Source organism: Jaculus jaculus, chromosome 3 (genome assembly GCF_020740685.1).
Source record: "Jaculus jaculus isolate mJacJac1 chromosome 3, mJacJac1.mat.Y.cur, whole genome shotgun sequence".
NCBI lineage: Eukaryota > Metazoa > Chordata > Mammalia > Rodentia > Dipodidae > Jaculus > Jaculus jaculus.
In genome coordinates this window covers 176052932-176080803 of record NC_059104.1, presented here as the reverse complement: position 1 = coordinate 176080803, position 27872 = coordinate 176052932, and the positions used below count along the sequence as shown (strand labels likewise).

Genomic DNA, 27872 nt, shown 5'->3' with positions numbered 1-27872 from the left:
GGGCTCGGGAGGAGGGAATCGTGAGCGTGCAAGCAGCCTCCCCCCCACCTCACGTCAGCCCGCTTTGTCCCCGGGGCCGCCGGGCGAGGGGGGCGACGCCGAGCCGGGGGACGCGCGAGGGACGAGGTGGGGGGCTCCCGCGGGCGCCGCGGGGGACGCAGAGGAGGCTCCCGGTGCTCGGCGGTCGTAGTAGAAAAGAACGGGGAGCTGCTGCTGCTGACACCCGTTCGCGAGGGAAGGAGGAGGAGGAGGCTTCCCACGTCCCAAGAAAAGAAAGTTCCACGCAGACTTTTCCGGAGAGCCAAAGAAAACAAAACAAAACTTGGGCAATGTATCTGGCCTGTGAGATCAACTCCACGAAACCGTTATAAACTCCGTCCTGGGCCCGGGCGCCCCCCCCCCCCGTGCCTTCTCCACTGCATCTGGACGGGGGACCCGCAGTGAACTTGGGCTGTACCAAGAAAGTGTGATGACTCCCTTGCCACCCAAAAAGAATTTACACATTCCTCCCCCCCAAGCCTATGCTTCCTTAAGAAAAGTAATTTGCCAGGGTCATTTGTAAATCAAAGGACCAACATCCGAGGCTGGAGAGGTTTATGTTGTGTTTCTCAAGTTATCTTTCAAAGGGGAAGTGCTGAGAGGGGAGTGACCGTGGGGCCCTGACCAGATTTGGTGCGCATTGCTGCAGTGTGTCAGAATTACAAAATCCCCGTGGTGAATTCCTCCGCACAGTCACCGAAACCTTTTTGCATTGCAACAGTTTTGAGAAGTTTTTTTGTTTTTTTTTTTTTTTGGTATGTGTGTGTGGAGTGTCCAGTTAGGTTTCAGTGGGTGGAGGTTTGTTGTGTTATACTTTGAAATTATGTCATGCTGATTTTGGGGGAAACTCCTTTTCAGTGTTCTGTCACGGTGTGGTTACTGCGCACTGTAAAGTTTCTCTCTTGAAAGTGATCATCCTGTTGACTAATTTTACTCTGTTTCAGAAATGACAGGACAGTTTTTTTGTTTTGTTTTTTTTTGTCACCAGAAAAATAATAATCCATTGTTTTGTATGAAAAAATTAGGTGTGAACTTAAAATGAAAAAAAAGTATTGTTTTTAAGAAATATGACAAACTTCCCCTCCTACCCCATAGGGACAGACTGACCCTACAGTGAATATCATAATTAAGGAGGCCCCTCCCCTCTGCCCCCGGGGTAATGGGAGTCTGGGAAAGGGGATATAACAAATACTGTATATGTTTATATGTATTTTTTTTAATTAAAAAAGTGTACCAAATTAAACCCTTTCCATAAAAATTAAAAAAGAAGTATGACAAACTGATACTTTATCAAGGTCACAAATTGGTTATTTCCTTAAATTAATAGTAGTGGAGAAAAAAATTATGAGGCAGTAATGTATTTAGTTTTAGGCCTTTTGTTGGAAGTAGCCTTAGTATTCCAAGTTCACGTTTTTAGGTGATTTTCAAATTCTTACAATACTGATGTCATCCATTTCATATTTATAAAGTGTGTGACTTTGTTGTTGGAATTCACTAGATATTGGTGCTGAAAGGGACCGTAGAGGATAGAGAGGCCTGGAAGGACAGTAGGGACAATATTCTGCTCGTTCATCTCTTTATTTTATTTTGTGTTTTTGAGGTAGGGTTTCCCTCTAGTCCAGGCTGACCTGGAATTCACTATGTAGTGTCAGGGTGGCCTGGAACTCATGGTGATCCTTCTACTTCTGCCTCCCAAATGCTGGGGTTAAAGGCATGTGCTTGCCATGCCTGGCTTCATCTCTTTATTTTAAAAGTTTATTTAATTATATTTAGATAGAGAAGCAGCTAGAGAATTGACATGCCAAGGCTTTCAGTCACAGCAAATGAACTCCAGACACATGTGCCACCTTGTGCATCTGGCTTATGTGGGTACTATGGAATCGAGCCTGGGTCTTTTGGCTTTGCTGGGAAGTGCCTTAACCACTAAGCCATCTCTCTCTAGCCCTAGTTCATGTTTTGATTCTTGGTCCAGTGACTCTTCTGGTGACAGAGCCAGTGGACTAGCTGGAGGGTTTTAGAAAACATGGATATGCTTAGGGATGTAATCCCAGCACTCTGGAGTCAGAGGCAGGAGGATCACCACAAGTTTGGGCTACATAGTGAGAGACTGTCTTAACTGCTTCCCCAAACAAAATACATATGTTTAGAAAGGTGGAAAAAATAAGGCATTCTTAAAATACATTAGAAACTTAAAAGGGGAATGAACCATTGCTTTTAAAATTATTTATTTGCAAGCAGAAAGAGAGAGAATTAGCATGAGCTTGCCAGGGACTCTAGCTGCTGCAAACTGTAAATGCATACTTCACTCACTTTGTGCATCTGCCTTTATGTGGGTACTGGGGAATCAAACCTCTGGTCATTAGGCTTTACAGGCAAGCACCTAACCACTGAGTCATCTCTCCAATCCTGAACCATTGCTTTTTTTTTTTTTTTTCCTGAGGTAGTGTCTTGCTCTAGTCTAGGCTGAGATTGTTATTTTTATTCCATCCTTTTGGATGTCTGTTGAATTGTATAGACACTTAGAAAACAGCCGGGCGTGGTGGCGCACGCCTTTAATCCCAGCACTCGGGAGGCAGAGGTAGGAGGATCACTGTAAGTTCGAGGCCACCCTGAGACTCCATAGTGAATTCCAGGTCAGCCTGGGCAAGAATGAGACCCTACCTCCATAAACCAAAAAACAAACAAACAAACAAACAAAGAGCCTGGAGTGTGGTACATTCCTGTAACTCCAGCACTTGGGTGGTGGAGGCAGGAGGAACTGGAGTTCAAGGTCATTTTCAGCTACAATAAATTAATAAACAAAAATAGCGAAGGCTTAGATTTTGGGATACAATATTTCTGTTTTGCTGTTGACTGTGGTGACTGGGGCAAGTTAGGTCACTGGTACTGCCAAAGAAGAGAGAATGTAACTAAAGACCCTCCCAGCAGCTGGCTCTCAAACCATGTAAAAAAACATTCAGGGCCGGGGAGGTGAACCACTGGTTAAAGGTGCTTGCTTGTAAAACCTGCTGGTTTAGGTTGGATTTCCCACATAAAGACACACACAAAAAGTGGTACAAGCATCTGGTGCTCACTTGCAGTGACCAAGAGATCCTGGCCCACCCATACACATGCATGCACACATACACTTGCGCAATTAAGTAAAACATTAAAAAAAGAAACATTCAACTTTTCATTAAGTGAAATGTTATTCTCTCTCTGAATATCTGTTAATTATCTGGCTCTTCAGCAAGCTAAAATTATGTCTTTGTGCAAGCTTATTGGGAGAATAGAGAAAGGGTTAAGAGTTGTATAAATGTGTAAAGAAGGGTGTTTTCTGTCGTTTTAAGTGTGGTTGCAGTGGTGTAATGCCAAGACCATTTATCCAGTAGATAGCCTTTGTTAGAGTGGACACTGATTGAGGGATTTTTTCACCCTTCATTTCGCTGCTGGTGGGTTAATAGGGGAATCTGGACGACCCAGGGGGAATCTTTGGATACAACAAAACAGAATACAAATGGCTCTGTGCAGTCCATGCTGAGACTCTCTAGGGTACATTTTCTCTTGTAGCCTGCCTTATTTCTCACAGACCCATGATATCATAGTCAGTGAAACTATAGGAAGTTATGAATTGCACTCAGGTTCTCTGGGGAGGCACTGAGGAGCCTGTGTTCTTTTCTCCAACCAAATTAAGTTGTATATCTCAGATAGCCCCTGAATTCTCAGAAAGTATACTCAGGAGGGCTACATGAGACCCTCTCTCACCCCTCCTCCCCGACTGGGCTCGGGATATAGCTTAGTTGGTAGAGTACTTGCCTAGCATGTACCCGGTTATCCATTTGTGGAGGTGCATGTTTGTAGTCCCAGCAACTTGGAGGTAGAGGCAGAAGATCAGAAGTTCAGGGTCATCCATGGCTGCATAATGGAGTTCAAAGCCAGCCTAAGATACACTGAGATCCTGTCTCAAGAAAAGGAAAAAGAAATAGGGGGGAAAAAAAAGCTCTCCCTCAGGGTATGGTGGCTCTTGCTTGTACTTGCAGAACTTGGGAGGTAGGGAAAGGAGGAGGTTCCAGTTATATAGTGATATCCTGCCTAAAAAAAAAAGAAAAGAAAACCAAAAAGTTGCTCAATATTCTTTTCTTTTTTTGTTTTTTCAAGGTAGGGCCTTGTTGTACTGCAGGGTGACCTGGAATTCACTATGCTCTCTCAGGATGGCCTCGAACTCACAGCGATCCTCTTACCTCTGCCTCCCAGTGCTGGGATTAAAGGTGTGCACCGTCATGCCTAGCCGTGTTGGTTTTTAGATAAGCAAGTCCAGAGGAGGTGCTTCAGGTCTTCCATTAGGGTGCATCCTAAGTGGTCCTTAGTTACATAGGGAGAACCTGACTCAAAAACAAGGGGCTGAAGAAATGGCTGGAGAAATTACCTTTAAGGCCTAAGGACCCAGGTGTGATTCCCAAGCACCCGCATAAAGCCAGATGCACCAGGTGGCGCTTGTGTCTGGAGTTCATTTGCAATGGCCCTGGTACACCCATTCTCTCTGTCTCTCTCCTCTCTCTCAGCTTATACACAAATAAATAAAAATAGTTAAAAACAACAATACAGAATATCACCACAAACAAATAAAGCAAAACAAAGCAAACAGAAAATCCAAAGGATAGATGAGAGATTGGCTATTATCCTGTATGAACTTAATTAACACACTGAGAATACACTGAAATGATGTCTACTTGTTATCCTTTGAAGAATGGTCTGCAACTTTCTATATATACTAAGTGTAACAGTAAAATTGGTACCAGTGGATTGGGGTCATTGATGCTAGAAACCTGACTGCGGCTTTTGGCTTTTTAGAACGATTTGTGGGAGATATATGGAAGGATTTGAAACCTTGGTCTAAAAGATACCTTGCAGTGCTGTAAGTAGAGCTTGCATAGACCATTCTGGTCAGAGTTGAAGGACCTGAAAGCAGTGAAAACTACAGACTGTGAAGTTTGCTTTATGAGGGGAAGAAAGGACTTTGTAGGGACTGGACTAGAAGCAGTTTGTGTGAGAGGGTTGCTGGATTCTGCCTGCCTGTGTCCTGATAACTTGTGCAGTGTTGCATTGTGTCGACATGGACTGGTGTGAGTAGACAGATATGACAGAAAGAAATGAAAGCTACTACCTAAAGACAGTTGGGACAGCTGTTCTGCATTGGGGTAGCAGGAAAATGTGGGCTCTTGAAAGTACGGGCCCTGAATGCTGAAGGAGTGTCCTGCTCTTCAAAATTGGCTTTTTCTCCCTTGGATTAACAAGTTGGTAGTCTACCTAGTACTATGGAACATAACAAATGCAGGAAAGAGAGGGTTTTTGGATTTGCAACAAACATGGAAATGGCCGTGGGCAATGTGAGGTAGGATTGTTGGAAGTCCCTGTGTGGAGACCCAATGGAGCCATGAAGGTTGTGGATTGCAGTGGAGACCCCAGCCAAGACTATGGGACAGCTGCCAAAGAGAGCTGCTGGCTTGGGATGAGTTGTTCCCTAGGCCTGTAAGCAGCCCAGCTGGAGGGCAGGATTGGAATTCCATACTTTGTCACTAGAGATGTCAGACTTGGAGCTACAAAATTTGATGTTTGCCCTGTTTGTTTTAAATCTTGTATTGGTTCAGTCTTTCTTTGCTATGCCCAGAGCCATCATTTGCAGTGTGAGTTCTGTGCCATTATGTTGTGTAGTTGTACAGCTCAGGTAAGCTGGAATTGAAAGAACTATGGGGATTTTTAAAGTTGGCATGAATACATTGTATTTTAAAGCATGAATGGTCATGGGCTTTTGGAGGCCTGGGGCGGAATGTGGTGGTTTGGGGCAGTTACCTCCCGTAAAATCATGTGTTCTGAAAGCTTCATCCCTGGTGGGCTGATAGCAGCTTGGGAGGTAGAGACTCCTGGAGGAGGTGTGTTGTTGGGGTAGACCTTGATGGCTTATTGGCCTAGCTTACCAGTGTTGATTGGCTCACTCCCCTGCTGCTGTTATCCACCTGATGTTGGCCAGCCATTAATGTCCACCTTCTGCTCATGCCACATTTTCACCTGCCGTTGTGGAACTTCCTTTTGAGCGTCCAAGCCATCTTTCCTGCCATCAGCTGCTTTTGGTTGGGCATTTTGTGCCAGCAATGAAAAGGTAACTGCAACAACGTCCTCCTCAGCCTTCACCTGGTGATCCTCTCACTGCCGCTTCCCCAGGGCTGGGATTGCAGGAATGTGCCGCTGCGCCTGGCTAAAGTTAGAACTTGAAAATCATGGCATGTCAAACATGGAAGTTTAGAGATCATTAGCATTCTAACTTTGCAAGTGAGGAAACTGAGGTCCTGAGAAAGATAATGTTTGTCTTCCTTGCCATTGCATTCTCTCCCCCTGCAACTTGAGTGGTTGTTTGACTGCTTTGCAATGATCTGAGGGGGGAGGGGTTGAAATACTTGTCTCATGGGACAGAAACATACTAGGGTGGCTCATTCTAGGCCAGGTTTCTGTTTCATGTTAAGAGACTATGTATGATTATGGTTACAAACATTTTTTTAAAAAATTTTTACGAAATAAAAAGATAAGCCGGACGTGGTGGCGCATGCCTTTAATCCCAGCACTCGGGAGGCAGAGGTAGGAGGATCGCCATGAGTTCAAGGCCACCCTGAGACTACATAGTGAATTCCAGGTCAGCCTGGATTAGAGTGAAACCCTACCTTGAAAAAAAATTATATTCTGGTATAAATTTATACTTAATAAAACATTGGCATAAGGCTGGGTGTGGTGGCTCATGCCTTTAATTCCAATGCTTTGAGGTTGAGGCAGGAGAGTACCAGGTGTCTGAGGCCAATTTGTGGCTACATAGTGAGTTCTAGGTCAGCTCTGGCTAGAGTGAGACCCTGCCTGGAAAAAAAAACAAAAGAAAGAAAAAAAGACAATAAAAATATTGGCCTGAGCCAGGTATGGTGGTTCATGCCTTTGGTCCCAGCACTCAGGAAACTGAGGTAGGAGGACTGCTATGAGTTTGAAGCTGATCTGGGGCTATAGGTCAGCTTTGGCTAGAGTGAGACCTGCCTTGAAAAAAGAAACAAGCACGTTGCCATGAATAAAAACAAAGCATTCCAGTTCACCTTTTAGCCATATTCAGTTACCATTGTGCCCCATGTGCTTTCTCTCTTATATGTCCCTCATTTTTGTGTGCATGTAAACAACTTACTGAGGTATAGCTCACATGCTATACAATTCATCTACTTGAAGTACAGTGAAGTTTTAGTGAATTTAAAGTGATACAGTCATCACTAAAACCAACTTTAGGATATAGTTAGCAAACCTACACCCATTAGCAATTCCCATTTTCTTTCAACATCCTAACCCCCACCCCCCCTCCATCCCAAGGTATGGTCTCGCTCTAGCCCAGGCTGACCTGGAATTCACTATGTAGTCTCAGAGTGGCCTCGAGCTCTTAGTGATCTTCCTACTTCTGCCTCCTGAGTGCTGGGATTAAAGACATGTGCCACTGTGCCTGGCCTGAGCAATGTTTTTTTTTTTTTTTTTTTTCTTAATTTTATTTTTGAGAGAGAGAGAGAGAGAGAGAATGGGCACACCAGGGCCTTTTAGCCTCTGTGAATGAACTCCAGACACTGTGTCCCCTTGTGCGCATGTGCGACATTGCACATTTGTCTCACTGTGTGACTGGCTATGTGGGGCCTGGAGATTCGAATGTGAGTTCTTAGGTTTCACAGGCAAGTGCCTTAACCCCTAACCCATCTCTCCAGCCCCTAGCTTCCTAGCTTTCTTTCTTTCTTTTGTTTTTAAAGATAAGAGTCTCATTATGTAGCCCTGGCTAATCTAGAATGACCAAGCAGAACCCAGACACATGTATTCATTTGTGTGTGGGGAGGCATGTCAGGGCCTTTGGCCACTACAAAAGAATGTCAGATGGTTGAGAAATTGGACCCTGGGTCAGAAGGCTTTGTAAACAAGCAACTTTAAACCTCTGAGCTATCTTTGCAGCCCCTGGCCCCAAACTCTCCCCCCCCCCTCCCCCGCCCCCCGAGGTAAGGTCTCACCCTAGCCCAGGCTGACCTGGAATTCACTCTGTATTCTCAGAGTGGCCTCAAACTCATGGTGATCCTCCTACCTCTGCCTCCCAAGTGCTGGGATTAAAGACTTGCGCCACCACACTGGCTCCTGGCCCCAAACTCTCGATCTTCCAGCCTCCACTTTCTGAGCACTGCCGAAAGCCTGCCCAGCTGTCTCACTCCTTTTTACGAATGGTTGAGATTTCATGGCACACATGTACCTCATTTTGTTTATCCATTAGTTGATTAACATTTGGGTTGTTTCCACTTTTTTTTAAAAAAATTATTTATTTATTTATTTGAGAGCGACAGACACAGAGAGAAAGACAGATAGAGGGAGAGAGAGAATGGGTGCGCCAGGGCTTCCAGCCTCTGCAAACGAACTCCAGATGCATGCATCTGGCTAATGTGGGACCCCGGGCCTCGAACCGGGGTCCTTAGGCTTCACAGGCAAGCGCTTAACCGCTACGCCATCTCTCCAGCCCTGTTTCCACTTTTTGATTATTATAAATGATGTTGCTGTGAATATTCATGTGTATATTTTTGTAGGCATATGGATTCATTTCTCTTGGTTTATATACCTAGGAGAAATTGCTAGGGCATATGGTGACTCTGTTTAACCTTGGGAGTGACTGCCTGTTGGATTGTTTTCCTAAACTGCTATAGTTGACATTTCTACCAGCAGTCCATATCTTCACCACCACTTATTGTGTGGTGTTGTGTTTTGTTTTGTTTTGTGTGCTTTCAGACAAGGACTTATTCTTGTAGCTCAGGCTCTTCTAGGACTCACTGGCTTCAAACTCCCAGTATTCTTACTTTCTCAGCCTCTTGAGCGCTGGGATTATAGGTATGAGCCACCTATCTGAATTATCTGACTTTTTTTTTTTTTTTTCAAGGTAGGGTCTCACTCTAGCTCAGGCTGACCTGGAATTCACTCTGGAGTCTCAGGGTGGCCTCGAACTCACAGCGATCCTCCTACCTCTGCCTCCCGAGTGCTGGGATTAAAGGCGTGCGCCACCACGCCTGGCTAGACTTTTTTATTATTATCATTTTAGTGTGCATGTTGTGGTATATTGTGGTTTTGATTTCTTCTTTTAAAAAATATTTTATTTTTATCTATTTGAGAGAGGGAAAGAGGCAGAGAGAGAGGGGGAGAGAGAGTGGGCACACCAGGGCTTCCAGCCACTTTCAAGGAACTCCAGATGCATGCGCCACCTTGTGCAACTGGCTTACGTGGGTCCTGGGAAATCAAACCAGGGTTCTTTTTGGCTTCACAGGCAAGCACCTTAACCACAAAGCCATTTCTCCAGCCTGGGGGTTTTGATTTCTTATCCCTGGTTGCTAAAGTAGGATATCTTGTTTAAAAGGAGAAAAAGCTGTCTCTTTTTATGGAGATAAAGTGGCTGTAAAAAAACAGATGAAAACTGGGCATGGTGGCACATGCCTTTAAGAGAGGCAGAGGTAGGAGGATCACTGAGTTCAAGGCCATCCTGCGACCACATAGTGAATTCCAGGTCAGCTTGGGCTGGAGTGAAACCCTACCTTGAAAAACAAAAAACCCCAACCCCCCCCCCCAAAAAAAAAAAAAGCCAGATGAGAGCTGGAGAGACTGCTCAGTGGTTAATGGCCCTTACTTAGAAAGCCTGATGGCCTAGGTTTGATTCTCCAATGTCCACTTAAATCTGAATGCACCAAGTGGCACATGAGTCTGGAATTTAAGCTGGGTATGGTGGTGCATGCCTTTAATCTCAGCACATAGGAGGCAGAGGTAGGAGGATCACGGCGAGTTCAAGGCCACTCTGCGACTACATAGTGAATTCCAGGTTAACCTGGGCTAGAGTAAGACCCTACTTCAGAAAGTTGGATGAACTAGTTTGAAGTTGAGTGTCACTATGAACAAAACTTAATTTGGGCCAAGTGTGGTGGTGTATGATTTTAATCCCAGCATTTGGGAGGCAGAGATAAGAGGATTACTGCAAGTTCAAGGCCTGCCTGAGACTACTGAGTGAGACCCAGGGCAGCCTGGGCTAGAGTGACAGTAAGACCCTGCCTTGAAAAAACAAAACAAAAAACAACCCACCTTAGTTTTGACACTACTCTACCAGTCTAGTTCTGGGTAGATTCTTTCAGGCATCTCTCCAGAAGCCCAGATTCCTGGCTGCAGAAAACTCAAATCATGAAAGATTGTTTACCTCAGGCACTTGTGGAGCCTCCCGGAAGTCAAGGCTGTGGTAGGTGGTAGGGGATTCCTAATTAGGTCAGGTGTTGTGTTTGGCAAGGTAGAACCTGGAAGAAGTTTGGAGAAGACCAGTGCACAGGAAACAGTGAAAGAGCAGCCCGAGGCAACTTTAAGCAGTGCTGAATTGATTGGGACTGTCTTCCTGCACATCAGGTGGCCTCACTTGACTCTGTGGTGGGAATAGCACGCTGCTGGGGCTTGGCTTCTCTGAGGAGGAAATCCTGAGTCACGGTGCTTGAACCAGAGTCTCCTACACTCTGTTCGGCCCTTCCTTCCTTCCTAGGTTAAAAATAAAAATAAAATTTCCTTTGCCTAAGGCCTCCTTTGGCAGCGTCCTTTTCCAGGCCTATTTCTTTTCCTAAGTTTATTTTTTGGCTGAGCTGAGCCGAAGGTGTACTTAGGCTCAGTTTACCTCCCTAACTGTTGTTCCTGGATTAGAATTATTGTCAGTTGGTCTTGGGAGTCTCTGAGGACTTTGGGCTCCCATGTGGGAACCTGTACTTGGTTTAGGTTCCTGCAGGAGATGACACGGGATTGAATGAGATGGAGAGGCTTCCCTTTTGGAAGATGGTGTCTTCTTATGGAATCCAGTGATGCAGCAGTCTGCCATTACCAACATTTCAGCTTTACTTTGTTGTGTGTGTGTTTAAAAAATTATTACTATGACTATTTTCTTTTGTTTTTTTTGAGGTAATATAGCCCATGCTGACGTGGAATTCACTTTGTGGTCTCAGGCTGGCCTCGAACACACAGCAGTTCTCCTCCCTCCACCTCCCAAGTGTTGGGATTAAAGGTGTGTGCCACCATGCCTGGCTAAAACATATTATTTTTTAAAAATTATTTATTTATTTTATTTTATTATTTGGTTTTTCAAGGTAGGGCCTCGCTCTAGCCCAGGTTGACCTGGAATTCACTACAGTCTCAGGGTGGCCTCGAGCTCACAGTGATCCTCCTACCTCTGCCTCCTGAGTGCTAGGATTAAAGGTGTGCATCACCATGCCCGGCTTTATTTATTTATTGGAGAGAAAACAGAGAGAGAGAAAGATAGAGACAGTGGGTATGCCAGGGCTTCCAGCCACTGCAACTGAACTCCAGATGCTTGTGCATCTGGCTTATGTGGGTCCTGGGGAATTGAACCTGAGTCCTTAGACTTTAAAGGCAATTGCCTTAAATGTTAAGCCATCTCTATAGCCCAAAAAATATTATTTATTAGAGAGAGAGCGAGAGAGAGAGAGAGAGCGAGAGAGAGAGAGAGAGCGAGAGAAATATATAAAGAGAAAGTGAGTGTGGGTGTACCAGGGCCTCCTGCCACTGCAAACGAACTCTTGACACATGTGCTGCTGTGTGTATCTGGCATTATGTGTATATTGAGGAATTGAACCCAAGCTGGCAGGCTTTTCAAACAGTTGAGCCATCCCTCATCAAATGAGCCATCTCTCCCATCCCTCTGGATTGTTTTTGTTTTGAGGTAGGGTATCACTCTAGTCCAGGCTGGCCTTGAACTCATTACATTTTTCCTACCTCAGCCTTCTGAGTGCTGGAATTATAGGCGTGTGCCCCTTGGCCCACCTTTAGATTTGCTAGTTAAAAATTATTAAGTGACTGACTGGAGAAATGGCTTAATGATTAAGGCTGTTGCCTGTGAAGCCTAAGAACCCAGTTTCGATTCTTTAGGTCCCACATATGCCAGATGCACAAGATGGCACATGTGTCTGGAGTTTGTTTGCAGTGGCTGGAGGCCCTGGCATGCCCATTCTCTCTCACTCTCTCTCTCCTCTGTCTCAAATAAATAAATAAAAATTTAAAAAATTATGTGAGGTAGATATTAGTTGCATGTCCATTTTCCATATATTCTGTGGCGATATATTTTATTTTATTTATTTATTTTTTAAATTTTATTTATTTATTTATTTGAGAGTGACAGACACAGAGAGAAAGACAGAGGGAGAGAGAGAGAATGGGCACGCCAGGGCTTCCAGCCTCTGCAAACGAACTCCAGACGCGTGCGCCCCCTTGTGCATCTGGCTAACATGGGACCTGGGGAACCAAGCCTCGAACCGGGGTCCTTAGGCTTCACAGGCAAGCGTTTAACCGCTAAGCCATCTCTCCAGCCCGAGATATATTTTAGTTTGGAGTATTCAGAACCACTGGGCTGAGTCCTGGTGTGGTATAAAGGGGGAGTTTGTGCCAGATGTCAAGCTGTTTTCAGGGGGCCATCTGTAAGTCCAGGAAACGAGAGTAACAGGAATCGTTTCTAAAGAATCCTTAGGGTATTTGCTTGGTTGTTGTTGCAGTCCGGTTCGCATTGCTGGTAGAAATCACCCAACCAAGAGTAGATTCTGGGAAAAAGAGGTTTATTTTGGCTCACAGGCTTGAGGGGAAGCTTCACGATGGCAGGGGAAAACGATGGCATGAGCAGAGGGTGGACATCACCCCCTGGCAAACATAAGATGGACCACAGCAACAGAAGGGTGTGCCAAACACTGGCATGGGGAAACTGGCTATAAAGCCCATAAGCCCGCCCCCAACAATACACTCCCTCCAGGAGGTGTTAATTCCCAAATCTCCATCAGCTGGGAACCTAGCATTCACAACACCTAGGTTTATGGGGGACACCTGAATCAAACCACCACAGTTGTCATCTGTGGGATCTTACAGCTTGGCTTCCTATGAAAATGTTTTTTTTTTAATTTTTTTTTTTTTTTTTTGTAGTCTCCATTACCACAATAGACAGATGTTCTAGTTTACTTCGTGTTGCTGTGACAAAATACTGGACAAGGGTGGATGTGGTGGCGCACGCCTTTAATCCCAGGACTTGGGAGGCAGAGGTAGGAGGATCAATGTGAGTTCGAGGCCAGCCTGAGACTACATAGTAACTTCCAGGTCAGGTTGGGATAGAGCTAGACCCTACCTTAAAAAAACCAAAATCATGGGCTGGAGAGATGACTTAGTGGTTAAGCCGCTTGCCTGCAAAGCCAAAGGACCTCAGTGTGATTTCCCAGGACTCACATAAGCCAGATGTACAAGGTGGCACATGCATCTGGAGTTGATTTGTAGTGGTTGGAAGTCCTGGTGTGCCTATTCTCTCTTTCTCCCTCTCCCCCTCTTTCCTTCTCATAATCAAATACATACATACATACATATATAAATAAATAAAACAAAACCCAAAATCAGGTCTGGAGAGATGGCTTAGCAGTTAAGGTGTTTGCCAACAAAGCCAAAGGACCCAGGTTTGAGTTCCTAGGACCCACGTAAAGCCAGATGCACAAGGTGGCATGTGTATGGAGTTCATTTGCAGTGGCTTGAGGCCCTGGTGTACCCATTCTCTATCTGCTTCTTTCTCTCTCTCTCTCTCTCTTTTTATTTCAAGATACTTTATTTTCAAAATGGGTCACAACACTAAGCTTTGGGCCCATTCTGCCATCGTACAAGCTACAAATGCTTGCTCAGCAACTGAGGGGGCACATTTTAGTATGTTTGAAAAGTGAATAAAAATCCATATAAAACAAATATTCACATAATTTCCATAGGAACACAGATAAGTGTGACCCCATTGCCTAGCCTTCCACAGTGCTGCATCTGCGCCAGCCCTACTCTTACAGAGACATTTCAGAACTAGCAGTCATTGAGGTAAGTGGACCCCCAAACCCCTTAATTCAAGCTACACTCGCAGCTAAGAGCTACAAGAATGGTATCCACACATTGATACTAGTGGAGGCACAGGCTGCCGGGTGACGGTCCATCCCGCTCTCCTGAGCACAAGACATGGACAGAGAGCCGACGCCCGGCTCCTCCACTGCAGGCGGGAAGCCGTGCTTCTGAGCTTGCTTCATGAGTTGCCACATTGGTTGTGACATCACATGATAAATAGTAGGCCTCTGGAATCCATTGAGAGTAGAAGAAGCAGCAACAGTGTATGCGCCCATGTTTTCAAAGAGCATCCAATCACCCACATGCATTTCAGGCAGGTTATAGCGCTCAAGGATCCGATCAAGGCCATCACATGTCGGTCCCCAATGCTGGAGGAGTAACACTGCTCATCTGGTTTGGGTCTCCTCTATAGCAGGGGCTTCACATGTGCACGATCACAAAGGATGCAATTAAACGATCCATATACTCCACCATTCACATAATACATATAGCCTTGCTCATGTGATTCATCTTCATCATCAGAGCCAGTCTGCTCCTTCAGCACAATTTTTTTGGCAATGATATTGACTACAAGTGTGAAAGCTGATGCAAGGTATTATCTGCCCGGCTCTGTTATGATTCTCACTCCACAGTCTGATGGAAAGTACTTGTCCAGCACTGGGTTCATCACACTGGTGATCTCTTCAAATTTAAGCTTCACATCCTCAGATCCAGGAAAACCACCACCAAAATCAATAGATACATACTGAAACCAGTCTCAGCTCCCATGTCAAAGACACAGCAGACATCACACACTGCTTGAACAAACGTCTCAGGATCCGTACAGCCACTCCCTACATGGAAGCTGACACCAGTGACATCAGTGTTTAGCTCTTTTGCCCGTTCCAAGAGAAGTCTGCTGATTTTGAGTGTGGCACCACATTTAACACTGAGGCGACAGACTGCTTTGGAATCATCAGTGGCAGTTCTCAAAACCAACTTTGCCTTTGGGTGTACTCTGGCGACTTTCATCAACTCAACTTCACTATCAAAAGTCATCATCTAGACTCCACTACTGGCAGCATACTTAATTTGAGACACTTGTTTACAGGGATTTCCATAGATAATCCTCTCTGGAGGTACCCCAAGGCTCTGAACCAACTGTATTTCAATCTTGCTTGCACAGTCGAATCCTGTCCCAATGGCGGCTAGGGTGTTCACTATGGCTCTGCTATCATTACATTTTACTGCATAAAAGGGAGTGACACGAGGAAGAGCTTTTAACCACCTTAGATGTTTCTCTAGAATGTCTCCAGGGTCTGCACCATAAAAAGCCTCCTTATCATCAGAAGAAGAAACTTCATTAATTTTTTGGTCCAGAATGTCCTTGGCAGTAAAGCCTTCATCAAGGATGTGGCAGTCAATCTCTTCCTTATTAAAATTGTTCATGGTTTCTCAGTATGCCTATGGAAACTAAGAGATGGAGTTAAGGAAATTGTTTCCAGCTTCTCAAAGGCAATTATCCGGGAATTTCAAACTTTGTGTCCTTGGAGCAGCAGTGGAAATGTTCTGCTCATCAGGCCTGGGCACCGCGGGCCGGCCCCATGGACATGCTGCTCGTGCGTGTGCTGGAGCCTGAGGAGCGCTTGGCGGCCGCACCTGTCAGCCACTTCGCGCCCGCCTGCCAGAGACGCCAGCTGGCCCGAGGTGGCACCGAGCTGCTGGCTGAGGGCGACCAGCAGTGGTGGCGGTGGGGATGGTGGCGGCCGCGAGCGATTGACTTCTTTCTTTAATAAATAAATAAATATTAAAAATACTTATTTTTAAAAACTTTTTTATGAGAAAGAGAAAAAGAGGAGAGAGAGAAGCAGCACACTAGGGTCTCCAGCCACTGTAATTGAACTTCAGGCTTGTACACCACCTTGTGTGCGTGTGAGACCTTGTGCTTGTGTCACCTTGTGCGTCTGGCCTATGTGGATCTGGAGAGTTGAACATGGGTCCTTAGGCTTTGCAGGCAAGCGCTGTAACCGCTAAGTCATCTCTCTAGCCCTTTTAAACTTTTTTATTGACAACTTCCATAATTATAGACAATAAACCATGATAATTCACTTCCCTCTCCCACTTTCCCCTTCACAAATCCACTCTTCATCACATCCCCTCCCCCTCTCAATTAGCCTCTCTTTTATTTTGATGTCATCATCTTTTCTTCCTGTTATGAAGGTCTTGTGTAGGTAGTAGTAGGCACTGGGAGGTCATGGATATCCAGGCCAAATTGTGTTTGGAAGATTGCATTGTAAGCAGTCTTATCCTTCCTTTGACTCTTACATTCTTTCTGCCACCTCTTCCACGATGGACCCTGAGCCTTGGAGGGTGTGATAGAGACGTTTCAGTGCTGAGCTGTTGTCTTCTTAGCAGAATGGTGCCCTTTGAGTCATTTCAGTGGTCCAGACTAAACCAAACCCTGATCTTGATGGCTCACACCTTTAATCCCTGCACTCGGGACGCAGAGGTAGAGGTAGAAGGATTGCCGTGAGTTTGACAGCACCCTGAGACTAGAGTGAGTTCCAGATGAGGCTGGGCTAGAGCAAGACCCTAACTCCCCTTACCCCCAAAATTGTAAATGACTAGTTTTGTAATATGCTTTTAATTTATTTCCTCCTACCATCTTTCCTCTCTCCTTCCCTCCCTCCCTCCCTCCCTCCCTCCCTTTTTTGAGGCAGGGTCTCACCTTAGCTCAAGATGACCTGGAACTCACTCTGTAGTCCCAGGCTGCTTTTTTTTTTTTTTTTTTTTTTTGGTTTTTTGAGGCAGGGTCTCACTCTGGTCCAGGCTGACCTGGAATTAACTCTGTCATCTCAGGGTGGCCTTGAACTCATGGCAATCCTTCTACCTCTGTCTCCCGAGTGCTGGGATTAAAGGCGTGCGCCCCCATGCCTGGCTCTTTTGTTGGTTTTTTAAGGTAAGGTCTTGCTCTAGCTTAGGCTGACCTGGAATTCACTTTGTAGTCTCAGGGTGTCCTCAAACTCATGACGATCCTCCTACCTCTGCCTCCTGAGTGCTGGGATTAAAGGCATGTGTCTCCAGGCTGCCTTTTAACTCATAGCAATCCTCCTACCTCTGCCTCATGAGTGCTGGGATGAAAGGTGTGTGCCACCGGCCTGGTGCAGTGTACTTTTTTTTTTTTTTTTGAGGTAGGGTCTCACTGTAGTCCAGGTTGAGCTAGAATTCACTATGTAGTCTCAGGATGGCCTTGAACAAATGGCAGTCCTCCTGCCTCTGCCTCCTGAGTGCTGGGATGAAAGGCATGTGCCACCATGTCTGGCCAACTGCAATGTACTTTTAATCTATACATGACTTTTTTCAGCTTCACTTGAAATAAAAGGTTCTGTCCAGTGTTACTTGTTAGGACTGGAAAGATGGCTTAGTGGTTAAGGTGCTTGAGCCAAAGGACACAGGTTTGACTACCCAGGACCCATGTAAGCCAGATGCACTAGGTGGCACATGCATCTATGTGGAGCTTGTTTGTAGTAGCTAGAGGCCCTGGCGTGCCCATTCTCTCTTTCTCTATCTGCCTCCTTTTCTCTTTCAAATAAATAAGTAATAAGATATTAAGGGATATATATATATATAAAAGAATTGTTAGAGCTGTGGAGATGCCTCAGTGGTTAAAGATGCTTCCTTGCAAGGTCTGCTGGCCTGGTTTCAGTTCCCCACACCCATGTAAAGCTGGACCCAAAGTGGTATGTGAGCATGCATTCATTTGCAGCAGTAAGGGTTACTGGCATACCCCGATACCCACATGCATTCACTCTTGAATGGATGAATTAAAAATGAAGGTAAAAGAATCCAGGTCTTCTGACTTCATTTCACTATTGATTTTTTAAAATATTTTTTTATTTTGTTTTGTTTTTTTCAAGGTAGGGTCTCTTTCTAGCCCACCTAACCTGGAATTCACTGTAGCCTCAAGGTAGCCTTGAGCTCATGGTGATTCCCCTGAGTGCTGGGTTTAAAGACATGCACCACCACACCTGGCAATGTGGTTTTATTTTTAAATTGAAACTTAAATAAAATAGTTATGGGCTGGAGAGATGGCTTACTGGTTATGTGCTTGCCTGTGAAGCCTAATGACCTTGGTTCGAGGCTCGATTCTCCAGGACCCATGTTAGCTAGATGCACAAGGGCGCGCATGCATTTGGAGTTCGTTTACAGTGGCTGGAGGCCCTGGCACACCAATTCTCTCTCTCTCTCTGTCTCTCTCTGTCTCTCTCCCTCTTTCTGTCACTCTCAAAAAAAAAAAAGTTATAGATGGGGGGACATTAAACCAGTTGCTTTGTCATTGAATCCCAGGGGTGTGGCACAGCGTGGTGTGTTATGGCCTCCTTGTGGTTCAGTCTTCAACCTGTGTTTCAGTAGAGATACTGCATCTGGAGAGAAGGTGGGCCACTTGTTTCTTGAATTGTAGTTAAGGCTGTCTATTGCTTTTTCTCCCACTGCATCTTTATCACTTCTGGAAATCTCTGTCTTTGACAGTGAGTAGGACTCTGGTTCTAAGAAGGGTTATCTCTCTGTCTACTTTCAGGATGTGTAGGCTTTTTGCTTGAGGTTGGTTTTCTTTGAAGAACTGAAGATAAAGATTTGCATCTGCTAACCTCAGTAATCCCTGGGTAACCCGTAGTTTGGGTTTTAACTGTGACTTCTGATTAATTGTGTTCTTGTAATAAAAGGATATGGAAAACAACTAAGAAATTTAGGATTTTAAGTCATGACACAGGAGGAAATGACTTAGAAATATTAAATCAGGGCCTTGCATCCAGTAGGCCAGCTCTCTTAGTCCAGTACTATAGTAAGAAGTCTTTTTTTTCCCCTTTTTCTTTTCTCTCTCTCTCTCTTTTTTTTTTTTTTTTTTTTTTTTGAGGTAGGGTCTCACTCTAGCTCAGGCTGACCTGGAATTCACTCTGTATTCTCAGGGTGGCCTTGAACTCATGCAATCCTCCTACCTCTGCTTCCCAGGTGCTGGGATTAAAGGCGTGCACCACCACGCCTGGCTAAGAATTCTTTTTTTAAAAATAAATTTATTTGTTTATTTGCAAGGAGAGGGAGAGAGAGAAAGGGAACGGGTATGCCAGGGCCCCTAGCTGCTGCAAAGGAGCTTCAGGTGATCTCCACATGTGCATCTGGCTTTATGTGGGTAGTGAGGAATCTAACCAAGGTCATTAGGTTTTGCAGGCAAATGCCTTACACTGTTGAGCCATCTCTTCAGCCCAGTAAGAGCTCTTTTGGGGAAAAAAACTGTCTGGAATTTGTCCCATTCCACTTGTTCTGCTTTAAGAGACTGCCACAGGCAGGTAACACAGCTATTTTTCAAAGTTCTGTACACTGGCATGTCCAAGCTTCAGATGGTTTGGCCTTTTGCTGTACCCTCATGTATGGCAAAAGGCTAATGCCAAATGAAGCATTTTTTTTTAACCAAAATCCCATTAATGAGAGAGTAGTCCCTATGCCTTAGCCACCTCTTTATGGCCCTGATTCTTTATGTCTCATTGCTGACACTGGATTTTGTTGTGAACACTGTAATGCAGAAATAAAACCAATATCTTAGCCCACTATGGTGGTGCATGTCCATAATCCCAGCATTTGGAAGGTTGAGGTAAGAACGTTGCTGTGAGTTCAAGGCCAGCCTGGGGTTAAAGAGCTCCAGGTAAGCCCTGGCTACAGTGAGACCCTACCATAAAAACCAAACAAATAAGCTGGGCATGGTGGCACATGCCTTTGATCTCAGCACTCGGGAGGCAGAGGTAGAAGGATCTCTGTGAGTTCGAAGCCAGCCTGAGACTACAGAGTGAGTTCCAGGTCAGCCTGGGCTGGAGTGAGACCCTAACTCGGGGGAGGGGAGAGGATAATAATAAGAAAGAAAGAAAACAAATACCAAAAGATACCATCTGCTAAAGTGATGTCATGGAGTTAAACTTCAAAGTTCTGGATGTCCAATAATGTCTAATGCCTTTCCCAATACTGGTTATATATTGTCAGATTTCCCCATCTTCTTACATGGTCTGTATGCATCACATTCTTCCGTGGCAGTTCTCTGGTATGGAAAGTGCTGCATATGTAGCTTTGTCTGCTAGAAGAATGTTTATGTTTTGTGCAGGATTGTTGGTCTGCTGCTCTAGCTCTATTGGCTATGAGTGTGGTGTGCTTAATAAGGTCAAGGCCATTGAATTGTTCTTCATAAGGACCACTTTTGTACTGTCCTCAGCTAACCATCCTGCTCACAAGGATACTGTGATTCATGGGGAGGCAAGAAAGTAAGGCTGCTGTCCCTGTTGTACCTTCCTACCAATTGTTTTCTGAATACAGCTCAATGCCAGGCACCAGCTGACATTATCTCCATAATGCAGATTAGAAAATTAATCAGCAAGAATTAGAAATTCAGGAGCTGGGTGCTGTGGTGCAGGCTTTTAATCCTAGCACTTGGGAGGCAGAGGTAGGAGGATCATCATGAGTTCAAGGCCACCCTGAGACTACTGAATTGCAGGTTAGCCTGGGCTAGAGTGAGACCCTACCTCGAAAAACCAAAAAAAAAAAAAAAAAAAAAAGTATTAGAAACTTATTCTCTTTGTCTCTAAAATCCTCTGCTACATGCCTTTATATTACTGCAAGTCCAGTTTAACAATAGGACACTTACTTGCAAAGATGTATGTGACACAATCTTGCCCTTAGGAGTTTATGGCATTCTGAGGAGTTAGGCATACAAAACAATAAGCCACAGATGAAGATATATTATAATTTTGAGTGGCACTCTTGTAGGCAGTGACTGTCCAAAAGATCTCAAAGTTGAACTGAGTGTGTGTTGCTCAGTTACTTGCCTAACCTACACAGAGGTCTGGGTTTGCTTCCTAGCATGGATACGTGAGTATCAGCAGAGGACTTCAAAGTTAGTCCCCTTTAGCCGAGAATGGTGGCACATGCTGTAATCCCAGCATTTGGGAGGCAGTAGTAGGTAGGAGAATCACTGAGTTCAAGGCCAGTCTGGGACTACAGAGTGAGATCCAGGTCAGCCTGGGCAGAGTGAAACCTTGTGTCGAAAATACTAAACAACAACAACAAAAGTTAGTCCTTTTTGTTTCTTAGCCCTCATTCTGCTGTTACTTGTGGAGTTCCAGTTATTTGGTGATCACTATGTGAGGAACTTGAGACACATCAGTGAATACAATTCTCTCTGTGGATCTTCTGTCTTAGGTGGAGGGAGGGGAACACATTCACCATAAATGAGGGCAGGGAAGTTGACTCAGTGTAAGCATGAAGGCCTGAGTTCACATTTCCAGCACCCACACAGATGCTGGGCATGCTGCTCTGGGGTGCTAGAGACAGGTACTTCTGGGGTTTGCTGGCTAGATAGACTGACAGAATTGGTGAGCTCCAGATTTGATGAAAGAACTTGTCTCAGAAAATAAGATAGAGGGCTGGAAAGATGGCTTAGTGGTTAAGGTGCTTGCTTGTAAAGCCTGCAGACCCAGGGTCAATTACCCAGTACCCACATAAGCCAGATGCATAAGGTGGAGCATGTGTCTGGAGGCCCAGGTGCACCATTCTCTGTATCTCTCTGCCTTTCTCTCAAATAAATAAAATTAAAGGGCCGGGCATCATGGTGCATGCCTTTAATCCCAGCACTCAGGAGGCCGAGGTAGGAGGATCATCGAGAGTTCAAGGTCAGCCTGAGAATACATAGTGAATTCCAGGTCAGCCTGGGCTAGAGTGAGATTCTACCTCGAACTCCCCCCAAAAAAAAAGGGTGGAACCAGGCATGATGGTGCATGCCTGTAATCCTAGCACTCAGGAGGCAGAGGTAGGAGTTGGAGGCCAGTGTGAGATTACATAGTGAATTCCAGGCCAGCCTGGGCTAGAGAGAGATTGTACCTTGAAAATCCAAAACACAAAAATAAATAAATAGGGCTGGAAAGATGGCTTAGTGGTTAAGGTACTTGCCTGAAAAGCCAAAGAACCCAGGTTTGATTCCCCAAGGCCCATCTAAGCCAGATGCACAAGGTGGCACATGTGTCTGGAATTCGTTTATAGCGGCTGAAGGTCCTGGCCTGTCCATTCTCTGTCTGTTTCTCAAATAAATAAAATAAATATAAATAAATAAATAAGGTAGAAAGCAACTGAGAAAGACACCTAATGTTGACCTCTGGCCTCCATATGCATGAACATGTGTGCCCACATACATGAACATGCATGCACACTCTGTGTGTATATGCATGCCAGAATATGAAAGGCTGAGAGGCAGGAGAATTCAGAGTTCCATGTCAGCCTAGGCTGCGTAGTGAATTCAGAATGAGCTATAATATAAGCAAGACCCTGTCATTAAAAAAAAAAAGTTCCAGGTGTGGTGGTGCACCCTTTTGGGAGGCAGAGGTAGGAGGTTCTCTGTGAGTTCGAGGCCACCCTGAGACTACATAGTGAATTACAGCTGAGCCTTGGCTAGAGTGAAACTATACCTCGAAAAACAAAAACAAAAACAAAAACAACAACAACAACAACAAAAAGAGCAACAACCCACAACTTACTTAAGTAACTCGTTTAGAGTAGAAGGAAATATAAAGGGTTCTTGGGATCAGGAACATCAGAGCAGGCTGGAGAAGACTGTTTTTACTTTTTTCTTTGAGAGGTTTGGCTGTGTAGCCCCGGCTAGCCCAAACTCTGGGCCGCCATCCTTGGTTTAGGTAGATGTGGCACTTAAATAGGGTGGTTAGAGTGTTGAAAAAGTGACAAGTTGAGGAAAATTTTAAGCATTCAAAGGAGCAAGCCATGTGTATTTGTGGAGAAAATGTTTTTGGCACAGAGGCTTGCTTCTGCAAGGGCTGATGTAAGCTCTGTGGAGATGGGAATGTGCTGGATGTGCTGGGAGCGCTGAGCCAGAGAGCTGAGGAGTGGGGAAAAGAAGTTGGAGAGCTTAGCCAGTGAGTTTCCTTTCCTTTTTCTTTTCCCTTCCCTTCCCTTCCCTTCCCTTCCCTTCCCTTCCCTTCCCTTCCCTTCCCTTCCCTTCCCTTCCCTTCCCTTCCCTTCCCTTCCCTTCCCTTCCCTTCCCTTCCCTTCCCTTCCCTCCCTTCCCTTCCCTTTCCTTTTCCCTTCCTTTTCCTTTTCCTTTCCTTTCCCCTTTCCTTTCCTTTCCCCTTTCCTTTCCTTTCCTTTCCTTTCCTTTCCTTTCCTTTCCTTTCCTTTCCTTTCCTTTCCTTTCCCCTTTCCTTTCCTTTCCTTTCCTTTCCTTTCCTTTCCTTTCCTTTCCTTTCCTTTCCTTTCCTTTCCTTTCCTTTCCTTTCCTTTCCTTTCCTTTCCTTTCCTTTCCTTTCCTTTCCTTTCCTTTCCTTTCCTTTCCTTTCCTTTCCTTTCCTTTCCTTTCCTTTCCTTTCCTTTCCTTTCCCCTTTCCTTTCCTTTCCTTTCCCCTTTCCTTTCCTTTCCCCTTTCCTTTCCTTTCCTTCCCTTCCCTTCCCTTCCCTTCCCTTCCCTTCCCTTCCCTTCCCTTCCCTTCCCTTCCCTCCCCTCCCCTCCCCTCCCCTCCCCTCCCCTCCCCTCCCCTCCCCTCCCCTCCCCTCCCCTCCCCTCCCCTCCCCTCCCCTCCCCTCCCCTCCCCTCCCCTCCCCTCCCCTCCCCTCCCCTCCCCTCCCCTCCCCTCCCCCTTCCCTTTCCCCTTCCCTTTCCCCTTCCCTTTCCCCTTCCCTTTCCCCTTCCCTTTCCCCTTCCCTTTCCCCTTCCCCTTCCCCTTCCCCTTCCCCTTCCCCTTCCCCTTCCCCTTCCCCTTCCCTTTCCCCTTCCCTTTCCCCTTCCCTTTCCCTCCCCTCCCCTCTCTCCCCCTTCCCTTCCCTGTTTTGAGGTAGGGTCTCACTGTAGCTCAGGCTGACCCTAGAATTTACTGTGTAGTGTCAGGGTGGCTTTGAACTCACAGCGATCCTCCTACCTCTGCCTCCTGAGTGCTGGGATTAAAGGTGTGTGCCACTACACCCAGCCTAGCTAGTGTTTTTTTTTTTTTTCCTCAAGGTAGGGTCTCACTCTGTCTCAGGCTGACTTGGATTTAACTGTGTAGTCTCAGGGTGGCCTTGAACTCACAGCGATCCTCCTGCCTCTGCCTTTCGAGTACTGGGATTAAAGGCATGCGCCACCACGCCTGGCTTTAGCTAGTGGTTTTGAGAGTGTGGTCTTTGAAAACTTGTTAGAACTATGAATCCTCTGCTTTTGTTTTTGCATGGGGCTGGTCCTCATTCGTTTCCCAGTCTGGCTTTGATCAAGAGGGACTCCTAAGGTGTGGGGATTACAAGCTATGTGTCACTGTATCTGGACAGGCCCTGTTTTTCCACCTTCAGAATCAGAAAACCTGGGGTACGACTTAGAAATTGGTGTTTTATCAAACTAGTTAACCCTGCTGCATGCTAAAGCTTGAGCCAGTTTCTCCCCCTTACTCAGGTATCTTCCTCCATTTCCCCTTGGTCCTGACCTGGGACTGAGGGAAGCACCTGATAACCGCCCAGCTAGGCTTTGGAGTCTCTCACTTTTGCTTTCAAACTGGGGCTCCTTCCCTTGCCGGTTGTGGGACCTCACTTGAGGGAGAAAACACGCATACTACGTGCATATATGCGCCCACACACAAACATTAAATTACTGGGTGTATGACCCTGTGCTGAGACATCACCACCTCTAGTCCTGACTTTTTTTCTGTTTGAAATTGGTGAATCATTCACTACCCTCCTTCCTGCCCTGTTCCACTCAGTGTCTTCTGAGTCTTAGCTTATCAGGTTTGGTTGAGAGAGCTGGAGAAGAGACGTGCTGGGAGCCGGGTAGGAAAACGGCAGTTCCTTCAGAGAGGAGCAGCTAATGGCATGTGGTTGGGGTTCAAGAGCAGGAGAATAGTATGCTCTATCTCTTTTACACGTTATAGCTTGCAAAATAGACTGAAGAGAGCTTAGTTCTAGGTGTGGCTGAACAAAAAAGTCTCTCTGATTTATTCATTAATTCAGTAGTTAATATATGCAGAAGCTCCCAGGTGCCTCTGTATAAATCAGAATCTGAAGGTTGGAAAAGAAAAGGTAATGAGAATATGAAATGGGATTTATTTAAAAACAAAGTGTCAAAAGGCTGAGGTTGTAGCTATGTTGGTTGAGTGCTTGCCTGGCATCAAGGCCCTGGGTTCAATCCTCAGTAATATATAAACCAGGCATCTCAGCACATATCCATAATCACAGCACTTGGGAGGTACAGACAGACTATCAGAAGTTCAAGGTCATGCTTGGCTACATAAAAAGTTCAAGGCTAGGGCTGGAGAGATGGCTTAGCAGTTAAGGCTCTTACCTGTGAAGCCTAAGGACCCAGGTTTGATTCTGCAGGTCCCACATAAGCCAGATGCACATGGTGGCGCATGCTTCTGGAATTCGTTTCCAGTGGCTGGAGGCCCTGGCACACCCATTCTCCTTCTCTCTGCCTCTTCCTTTTCCTCTCCCTCCTTCCCTCTCTCTCACATAAATAAATAAATAAAAAATTAAAAAAAGTTCAAGGCCAGCCTTGTCTAAATGAACTTGTCTCAAAAACCCCAAAATAAATAAACAGTTAAATATAACATTCAAAGTTTTTTTTTTTTTTTTATGGGTCTGTATACTTTATTTTTTGAGGTGTGGAAATACAGAAATAGATGGGGAACTAACTTGAATTGTGGTCACAAGTCCCCAAGCTGCAAGTAATTGGGAAGTGGACTCATTCATTCCTCTAGGTTGTGGTTCTCATAGAACGTGGTTTGCAAAGATAGTCTTTTCTGACATCCAGAAAGACTTGCAGCAGGAAAAAGTCTCCTGAGCGTGGTGGGCTAGCGTGGTGCTTTCATCCCTATCCAGACAGGCTGGCTCGGGACCTTTAGTTCTCAGTCACTGCGTCTGGCTAGTGAGGGTGGCGCTCTGGGGGTACGTTTTCAGCTGGCAGCATGGCAGGCAATCTGGCACAAGCCTGAAGAAGGCGGGTGGGAGACGGAGCAGGACCCATCACAGATTGACGCCTGGAGTTGGGAAGGAGGGCACAGAAAGAGGCAGCAACCAACCAGGCAGACACCCAAATCCTTTTATTGGGGGTAGGAGGAATGGGCCTCAAAGTGGGCCTGGGGCCCTCACTGCACAGCTTGCTCATTGGCACTGCCTCCTGAGTCCTGAGGTTTCATCACCTCTGGAAGCTCAGGGGGGCTGGAAAAGGGCTCAGTGCGCAGGGCCTCGAAGGCATCATCTGCTCGGAAGGCCAGGCGCACTGTGGCTGGGGCCTGCGGTCTCGCCGTCTGCCTGGTGAAGCCACTCTCTCCCAGCGTTTTCCCATCATCAAGGAGCGGGTCATCCTTGTACAGCCGCTGCTCGTTGGGCGGCTGCTTGAGGATGCCCTCGACAATGCGCTTCAGCTCCAACACGGTGCTCGATTCCTCGGCGTCCGTGAAGATGGTGGTCTTGTGACACCAGATCATAAGAAACACGTCCATCCTGGCGACTGTCTCTAGCTCGACGCTAACATTCAAAGTTTTTATTTTACTTTGTTTTGTTTTCAAGGAGGAAGGTGGATCTCACTGTAGCCCAGGCTGACCTGGAATCCACTCTGGAGATCAGGCTAGCATTGAACTCATGGTGATCTTCCTGCCTTATCCTTCTGCGTGCTGGGATTAAAGGCATGCATGCACCACCATGTTCAATTTTCAGATGACAAATGACATCTTAAAAGATGTCCCAGCCCTGCATGGTGGTGCACGCTTTTAATCCCAGCACTCAGGAGGTTCAGGTAAGTGAATCACTATCACCTTGAGTTCGAGGCCAGTTTGGTCTCCAGAGTAAGTTCCAGGTCAGCCTGGGCTAGAGTGAGACCCTGCCTTAAAACACACACACACACACGCACACACACACACACACACACACACACACACACGAATCCCTACAAACAAACATATACAGGAAAAAGGTGAAGGGAGGACAGGGGAGTGTAGCTTAGTTGGTAGAATCCTTGACTAGTGTGCAATGAATACTTGGGGCCCATGTTGTTGTCTCGGCACTGGGGAGGAAGTGGCCTGAGGATCAGGAATTAAAGGCAGCTTTAGCTATATAGTGAGTTTGAGTTTGAGGCCAGTCTGAACTACATGAGACCCTGTTTAAAAAAATTTTTTTTTAAAGTTAAAAGAAGGCAGACAGTGGGAGGACTGTGGCCAGAGGCCAAGGAATGGCCCAAGGCACTGGAAGCAGCAAGGAGTCTTCTCCACAAGAGTCCCTGAAGGCATATGGCCCACTGGCACATTGTTTGTGGACTTCCAGCTTCCAGAACAAGTGTACTGTTTTCAGCTTTGCAGAGTGTGGTCATATGATACAGCAGCCATGGAAACTAATATGACCTCCAAACCACATTCCTTTACCCTCCCTACTTCTGTCATAATTCATCAACCTTCCTAAATAAAATAAAGGAAATCTAGAATTACTTTTTTTTTGGTCTTTTGAGATAGGATCTTGCACTAGTCCAGGCTGACCTGGAATTCACTATTTAGTCTCAGCATGGCCTCAAACTCACAGTGATTCTCCTACCTCTGCCTCCCGAGTGCTGGGATTAAAAGCATGCACCACCACGCCCGGCACATTTGTTTATTTTCATTTATTTATTTGAGAGAGACGGACAGAGAGAGAAGGAGACACACAGAGAGAATGGGCACACCAAGGCCTCCGGCCACTGCAGAGGAACTCCAGACACATGCGCCCCTGCCTCAATTTTCATCTCAGCCATGCTGGGGGTGGTTCAGTGCTGCTGCGTTACTACTGACTTTCTGGATGACTGATGAAGCTGAGCACCTCTCCACAGTTTAACTGACATTTGTTTGCTTTTAAATATCCAGACAATTTTGCTGTTTTTCTTC

General features: G+C 45.7%; 2 protein-coding genes and 1 pseudogene across 3 annotated transcripts in view; 1 reads left to right on the top strand and 2 right to left on the bottom strand.

The window, feature by feature from the left end:
* The window catches only part of Dennd5a (DENN domain containing 5A), a 100333-nt gene that overhangs the window by 145 nt on the left and 72316 nt on the right, over window positions 1-27872 (top strand). The window lies entirely within an intron of this gene.
* LOC105944418 lies at window positions 55-15030 on the bottom strand (annotated as a pseudogene).
* LOC101600782 (elongin-B-like) lies at window positions 26109-26465 on the bottom strand. The gene has a single exon (XM_045145205.1). The coding sequence runs from the start codon at window positions 26463-26465 to the stop codon at window positions 26109-26111; it is 357 nt and encodes a 118-aa protein (XP_045001140.1).

Excerpts from the sequence above, each read along its gene's own strand:
- LOC101600782 (XM_045145205.1), bottom strand. The coding sequence starts at position 26,465 with ATGGACGTGTTTCTTATGATCTGGTGTCACAAGACCACCATCTTCACG.